The sequence below is a fragment of the Micromys minutus genome (genome assembly GCF_963924665.1).
Source record: "Micromys minutus genome assembly, chromosome: 23".
Lineage (NCBI taxonomy): Eukaryota > Metazoa > Chordata > Mammalia > Rodentia > Muridae > Micromys > Micromys minutus.
Window position 1 is genome coordinate 46,892,757 of NC_137958.1, and position 8,248 is coordinate 46,901,004.

General features: G+C 43.9%; 1 protein-coding gene across 1 annotated transcript in view; it reads right to left on the bottom strand.

Moving 5' to 3' along the window:
* Positions 1-7,728, bottom strand: part of WASL (WASP like actin nucleation promoting factor) — a 42,102-nt gene extending 34,374 nt beyond the window's left edge. The window contains exon 1 of the mRNA XM_080936254.1: positions 7,311-7,728. Within this exon, the coding sequence (XP_080792380.1) occupies positions 7,311-7,418 (108 nt within the window). The 5' untranslated portion in view covers positions 7,419-7,728. The remainder of the gene's footprint in view (positions 1-7,310) is intronic.
* Positions 7,729-8,248: the final 520 nt, after the last annotated feature.

Genomic DNA, 8,248 nt, shown 5'->3' on the forward strand with positions numbered 1-8,248 from the left:
CCTAAATACTGGAGGACACGTTTGAATGTTTATTGCATTACAGAAACTTTCTTTTGAAAGTCGAAGTACATACTGATATCAAGCTGATTTGTGTCCTCTCAAAGTTACATTGAAATACTACCTCTCAAACCTGTGAAGGTGATCCTACTTGGAAAGGGGGCCTTTACAAATGTAACCGAGTTAGACCCTAATGCAACATGGCTGGTGTTCTTGTCAATGGATAAGAGAGTGAGCACAGCATGCCATGTTATTTGTAGACTGGATGAAACCAGGAACCTTAAGGACCGCCAGTAACTACTACAAGTTAGTACACAGGTATGAAAGATTCATGCTCATTTTCTCCAGAAGGAACAAGCTCTTGCTAGTACTTTGATTTTAGAATTCAAACTCGAGAAAAATGAATCATTGCTCTATAAACTACCTGGTTTATGGTACTTGGTAATTCACAGCCTGTTGTATCAATAGAGACCAATAAATTACATATAACTACCCTCATACAATGTAGTAATATGGTACTAAACACAGAATAAAAGAATAAAATAGATATAAACGGACAAGGAAACATACCTCCAGCATAAGAAAAGAATCTGTGTAATATATAAAATACTAGGTTTTTTTTTTTTCATTTAAATTAAGCAACTCGCTAGTCCTTCAACTGTTTATGGAAAAACACTGTGATTATTAATCTTCTGTGTCCTCTTCACTGGGTTTGGAGTGACTTAGGAGAGAGATTCTGGGACTGCCTGGGAAGGCATTTCTGGGAGCTTTAATGGAAGAAGGTGAAACCATCCTAACTGGGCAGCAACAATCAAGGCAAGGCGTTGGGGGCTGTGAGGTGAATAAACATCACAGAAGGAGAAAGTGAGGTAAGAAGAACAGTCTGTGCAGCCCACCCTCCCCCCACGGCCTCACTGGCCAGCAGGCTAAAGACCACACCCTCACACTGGGAGCCAAAATAAATGTTTTGTTTTTCAAGTTGCTATTTGTCGGGCGCACGGCATTTTGTCTCAGCACCTGGAAAGTAGTTTGTCATCCTGCCCTTGTGCTGGCCAAGTCAGACAAGGGCTACACTGTCCCCTCTGGAACCTTGAGGGTTCTATACTTCAATCATCAATGGTATGTAAAGACTTATTGTTGTATTTTTTAAACTTGGAACTACAGGACTGGTAAGTATTTTGTCTGTAAGTAATCCCAGCTTTTTCAAAGGTAAGATAAATGTTTAACATTGTAAATAAAGACTTTTAAACTGTTCCTGAGCATATAGTTTTTGTGATAATCCCAATATATTATCATGTGTTCCTGGTCTTCTTTATCACTTCTCCTTTGCTTCAATGTAGCAAATCTTTAAGGAGCATTTCTTTTACAAGTGTGATTCCTATAGTAAATCTTCAATGACAAGTTGAAAGTCTAAACAAATTACTACTAAAACGAGCCCTACAGTCTTGAATGCTGAAATGGTAATAAGGACTAAACTATAAATTTACTACATATCTTTCACTTGGCCCCACTTTCCAAAGGAAGCTTTCCTATTTCTAGCTAACCCGAGAACCCAGAGCCTTCCTTCCATAGGTCAGTCCAAACACCTACATACAACACTAAAGAGTGAGGCTGGATTTGTATTTATTTTTTCGCTACAATTTATTACCATTAAAATGATGGAATCATCTCCTACTTCTATAAGTACTGATAGTGATGCAGTAAATAAATGAGATTTATTCTTGTTAAGGCACCATTTATGACACAGTTGAAGAAACCAAAAAGCTTCTATTTAATAACTAGTACCAGTTAAAGAATTACTATTTTAGGAAATTTGCGAGCTAATAAATATTACACTTAGAAATAACAGTGTACAGCTTATAAAGGTAGATAAGAATGTACTGACTTGTGTTGCTTCCAGAATCTTGATAGAAAAAACAGACTCACGTTAATAATACTAGGTTAAATGTTTGAAGAAAGCCGTGACTGTGAGAGCTACAAAATAATATATAACAAAGCTCAACTCTATCTACTCTTTTAAAATTATTTTTCTACCTAAAATTGAAAAAGCAAGCACCATACTTCCATTAAAATCATTTATTTAGTATTCTGTGAAATATGGACAGAAATAAACAAATGAGATATTATTAGCATGTACTTCATTTGAATCTTACTCTTCCCAGGTTTTATAGACTGAACTATATCATGCTTTACACCCTAAAGGTTAGGCTGTTGTAGTTACTCATCTGCAACCCCAGAACTCTGGAGCTAGAGGCTCAAGATCAGGAATTAAAGTTCAGCCACATCTACACCCACGTTAGAGGCTAGTCTGGGCTACAGAGATCTTGTCTCCATGAATATACACAGTCTGGTACTGAATACGTAACACTGACTACTCCACAGAAACTGTTCAGCAGCACTACAGGATGGAATCACCTCTTCAGGCCAACAGACTCTAACACAGGTGATAATGAAGGTCCTTGCCAAGTCTTCTGTGTCACTCTAGTAGACTTTATTTCTCCAATGAACAAGTTGGTATTAATTTTAAGTAGTATTTTAAAGCTAAAGGATAAATTTTGTAATGGTGTATATTAAATCAAATACCCAACACTGTCCATAACCGAAACAGAATTAGCCCAACAGTGGAAGAACAAAGAGGAAGGGACAGGCTTAAGAGGAACAAGTATGGAGACTCAAAATTCCTTAGACAGGTCTGTTCACAGGTTCTTCTGTATAGACTTCATAGCTAACTTAAAACAAAACTGCTACAGTTGATTTTCCTAACTCAGAGACATTTGTGCTCTAAATTCTGTTTGTCATCAATGGGAAATGTGAACGAACAATGAGTCATTTCAGTAACAACCTTCTTCATATGCTTCTACAAATTCCTAATGTACTTTTTAGGTGGCACCTATTCTTACATGGCTTACCTAACTGTGAGATCCTTTAAAACCCCTTAGTAAGACCTTTGTATAGATCTAGATGTGAAGGTTGGGAATGTGCCCACTACAGAATGAAGAATGAGCAGGCTTTATAATGTCGGATCTGCTCTTCCCCTCTTCTCTGTCACATAGTCCACACTGTCACACTTTGGTCCTTACCTTCTTATTACACCAGAGGAGGGCACTTTTCATGGTTGTATATTCCAACTCCACTGAATGTTAGCTTTCCTTCCTCACTGCTCAAAGTGAAAGGCAAACCCTACTTTCCTCTACCATTCCTGACTTAATTCAGGCTACTACCAAGAAGATATTAGCTTAGCAGGGAATGAAGCCACTTTGCTTATTGAAGGAAGACTGAACTCCAGGTAGTAATATCTGTCAAGAATATGAAGGTTTTACAATTTGATCAAGCAGTGAGAATTGCTGACTAGGTTCCTAAGTCTGACTCAAATGACCAATTATAATTATTCAATCAAGAAATAGTCACTCACCTGTGATGTGAAGATTATAGGAAAATACCAAGGTGTTAGGTTCATCTCTTAAAATTGCATACAAAGTGACTATGAAAATGAGTAATAAAAACAAGGGCTAAAGAAGTAAAGAAAATTAAGGCAAAACTCTTACTGATAAAAAAAATCACTAATAGTGAAAAACAAGAAAAGAAAGAAACGGAATGAAGAGAGAGCAAGAAACAAAACAACAAAAAACAAACAGGTGAGTATGGGAAAAAAAAGGCCAATCCTTGACAGACTCAAACGATCAGAAAAAGGAGGCTCACAAGATTGATTAGCTACAGGTTTTACTTAGTAGAGTTTATTATGTGATTATATGTAGTCCCGCTCCTCACCACATGGCAAAGGTGAATGTATTTGCTCCTCGCACAAGTCAGCTATCACTCTACCTCAAAGTCAACAGTGCTTTACAATAAGATAAGTGAATCTTGCTCTTTAAGTTTATGAGGCTATATACTTCCAGGTAACGATACCATTGGAACTATTAATTCCATGTAAGTTATAACACATTCACTTCCTACATTTAATTTTAAATGAAATCCAAATTTCCATAAAATCTACTTATTAAAACTATAGCATAGCAACAGACTTCTAAGAGTCACTTCATCCATAAAACTATTAATTTCCAGAGAATGAGATGTGTCCACACACGTCTCTGCTCTCCTTTGATGCTGCTGGCCTTCAGTGCCATTCCCTTACCTCGCCTTCTTCATCTAAGTGGGACATAATCACTCTGGGAGTCTTTTGACTCCTCTGTTTTAGTTCAGGCTCGTTATTATTTTATGGGGGATCTACAGATCTCCTCTGCCATCCCTCTCAGCAGCCACACTTCATGTCTATACTGCCTCCACCTTACCCCACGTATCCGATCATATGAACTCTGACCTATATGTGGCTCTCCACTAACAGTTCTTCCTCAACTGTACCTGTATTAGTTGTGAAGTGTACCTTGACATCACAGACAAAGACATGCTGCACTAAAAGAACTTGTTTAACTTTAACTCAATCAAACGAAAACCTGACTGCCAATGTGACATCAAATGTTTCCAATGTGACAGTTCTAGAATTACCCCCAGCAGAAATGAACTCTCAACCTAATGAACAGATTCAAATCTTCCCACCAACCTTGATTTAAAAAAACAGAAGATCGGGGTCTACCTCAGACCTAGGAAATCTAATTATCAAGGAACTGAACCTAACACACATGTGTAATAATTTCTACAACGATCCCAATACATACATAAATGTGGAAATACAGGCAAAATCCCTGTTCCCTAACAAACTCTCCTAATTCCCCCAGACCTTTCATATCATTTATCAACTTAGTTACACCTGTAATCTTGTTTAGATGTTGCCCATTCTATCAAACGATCCCTATAGAGTTCTCCATCTGGATATTTATATATACTTCCAACCGCACAAGCACTGTAAGACAGCATTCGAATTTTCCAGGTAGGAAAAGCAAAGACAGAACAGGAAGGTTAAGGGGCTTGTTCAAAATGACCCTGAGCTTAAGCCTGACTAGACTACGAGGCTATGTCTGTCTTGTGAAGGACTGACTGACTCATCAGTTTACAAGCTGTTTCCCTCTTCAGATACCAAGTTCCCTGAGGGCAAGCATCAATCTTGACTTTTGACCTCAACATTCAATTACTCAATGCATGTTTGTTCGGTGAAAGAAGTAAAGAACTTGCTTAAATCTGGCACCAGATGACAGTTTCATTTCTTAATGTTGTAGACAGAGCTCTGAACGTATTTGTTTACTATATTTAGTCTAACCTATAAATTTACTGCTTGATTTAGGAGAATATGTTTCACTGTTGTTTTAAACTACAAAGAAAGGGCAGCAAAGCCTATAGAGATTATTCCAAAACACCACGTTTACATTGTCCTCTACTAAACCAAAGGCTTTACATTTTACAGTTAATTTTCACAAGAGAAGGCAACAACAATGTGGTGTTAAGTTACTGCAATTCAAAAGGTAAAGCTGATCAATAATGTATGATGTAAAGAAATGGAGCCCTGACTACTTGTAACCGATTCAGTAACCCACTTATGCTTACGGTGAGCACAGTGTCTGTCTGTGGAAATACACTCCCACATCTGTCATCTCCTTGAAACCTGGGTAAACACTGCAGTCAAGCTCTGAGCAACTCGGATGTTAGAACATGAATGTCTGCCATGCCTCAGGTTCATGGGCCTGGCATGTGGACACAGTAAGCTACTTAGTATCTGGCAGACTGTGTACTAAAGGCACTAAACCATAAAGCTGGCCTTAACCTGCTCTGCTCACAAGGCAGCTCACGTTAAAAGAGCTGGAGAGTCTCCTAAACTGAAAAACATGAAAAATTCATGCTGCTATAAGAACTTACGTTTTAATCATAGTTGTTTTATGTAAAAATGAAGTAGTTATTTCTTTAACACCACTTAGACAAACCAATAGGGGAAAAATCCTCACAAAACAGCATGATGTAGTGGAAAGTACAAAGTGACCGGCGTATAGTTCCAGTTACACTCCTGAATTACTGTCACTCGGGACCTACAGCGGGAGGAGGACGTGGCTTATCTTCAGTTTTCTCCCTAATTCCTTTTTTTGAACTACTGTCTTCTAGACAGTGGACACAGTGTTCTTTAAAATCTGAATTTTAGAACAATAAATACATCTTAAGTCCAAAGGAATGCTTTGGTTTCCAAAAGTACACACGTTTTAACAGTAAGCTCATAAAGTTAACAATTAATCTGGTAACTTCCCAGAAATCGTCTACTTTCCAGCAGGTGTAATCTGATTTTGACATAGCTAACATTGCTAAGTGAAGATCCGAACTGGTTCTGCTCGGCTGAAACTTCTCTGGGCTGCTTCCTGGCTCCCAGAGACACATGCTCTGAGAGCGCTAGCAAACAGATGGCAGAAAGGGAGGGAGCCAGCCAGCCTTTCAACAATCCCCCTTTCAACTCAGTCACCTCAGGAAGATCAAGATAAGGCCTTCGAGAAGGAGAACCTCCCCACCCGCAAATGCCGGCAGCCAGTGTAATGAATGCTTCCGTCAACAGCACCCATTCCCCTTCCCACAGAACTGCTCGCTCCCAATCCACCATCTGGGGTTGGGATGGGCCTCACAGCACCAAACTCAGAACCACTTTTGATCCCAAAGGCCATGAACTGTTAGAAACTGTCGCTTCCCTAAGCATGGCTTCGGAGAGAGCAGCACCCCACCACCACCACCAACGCAAGGGAGGGGGGGAAACACAGTGGGGCGGAGAGCAGAAACTAGGCCTAGTTTCTGCTGGAAAAATAAACCCTGTTTCTTCGCAATGGGGAGCAGGCGCATTTCCTGCCCTTACTCTGATCCGAAGTGTCCAGGAACCTGCACTCCACTTTATCTTCTCCTGGAATCCTAACCGAGGCCCGAAAAATCCGATTTCGCTTCTTTTCCCTTCTATTCATTTCTACAACCTCTAGTATTGTTAAGGAAGATAACCCAGATCCTGAAGTAGGAAGTGACTCCAGGGCCAAAGCTGGAATCCTGTCCTGAGATTAAGCTGCTGATGCACGAAGAAGATCCATCCCCTTGTGGTCTAAAGTTTGAACCTGCAGCAAGGGCATGGACCCGGCCCGGCCGACCTGGGCTTCTGGGCAGGCCTACGGAGGTGACACTCCCTTGTTCTCCAGCAACTGGGGGAGGTGGCTCCCGGCCGGGCAGGCCTGCACCGGGGGAGCAGGGTTAGGGGAGCACCAGGGCCCCGGAGGCTGGTGGCCTGGCCCGCAGCAGCACCCCAGCCGTGCCGAGCCCGGCCCCCTTCACTATCCTACTCTAAAGTCCCCCAAGCCCGAACCCGCCAGGAGACGTTGGGGATGGCGACAGGGGTCTCGGCCACTGACCACACATTTCTTGCCGAGGAAGGAGAAGAGAGACTCGTTCTCTTGCGGGGTGAGCAGCAAGGAGCCCACGTTGGTGACCCTCCGCGGGGGCTGCTGGCCCGAGCTCATGGTGTCGCCGGTGGGGTGGAGCGTCCAGGGCCGTCTCTTCTGGCGGTGGGGCGAGCACTCGGTCCCACTCTGGGTGACAGGGGCGCGAGCCGGCAGTCACAGACGCAGCATCCCGTCGCTCCTCCGGCGCGCGGAGGCCGAGGGAAGGCGCTGACGGCGGGCGCCCTCAGGCCGCGCGCCGACAGGGAGGCTCCGGGCTCCCGCCCTGCTCCGCTCCGGCCGGATGATCCTTGTCCTCGCACTCCGGCGGCTGCGCTAAACTCCCTACTCCTCCAGTCCTGTGGCGGCGGCGGCGGCGGCGGCCGCACAATCCAACATGGCAGCGGGGGCGGGCGAGACCACGGGACGCGGGACGCGGGGGAGCGCGCCGGAAACTCCGCACGGCCGGACACCCCCTCGCTTGCTGCGCGCCGGGGCGTGTCCGCCCCAGGCCCCGCCCCCTTCCGGGAGCGGCAAGGCTCAGCCCGGTTGAGGTCTTGTTGCAGGCCATTTTCCCCGCCCCCCCCCCCCCCGTGACCACCTCGCGCGTGCGCAGACCCAGACCGAGGCAGGGCTGGAGGGGCTCCGCCACTACCGAGCCAGATGCCCACGCTTGCAGCATCGCTCACCTTAGCGCAGCGTTCGGTCCGCGCGGCCCGTGTTTGTCAGGCCCCGAAGTGGGACTCTCAGGCCGCCTGTGAGGAAGGTCTAGATTAGCAGGAGAGAAAGATCGGCCGCCGAGGTTTCGGTCCGAGCCGCAGGTGCCTCGGGGTTCTCGAACTTAGTACTGACGGCCACTGGAGTGTGGACGGACAGACGTTTGCCTAGATCGGGAAAGATATCTTCATAGA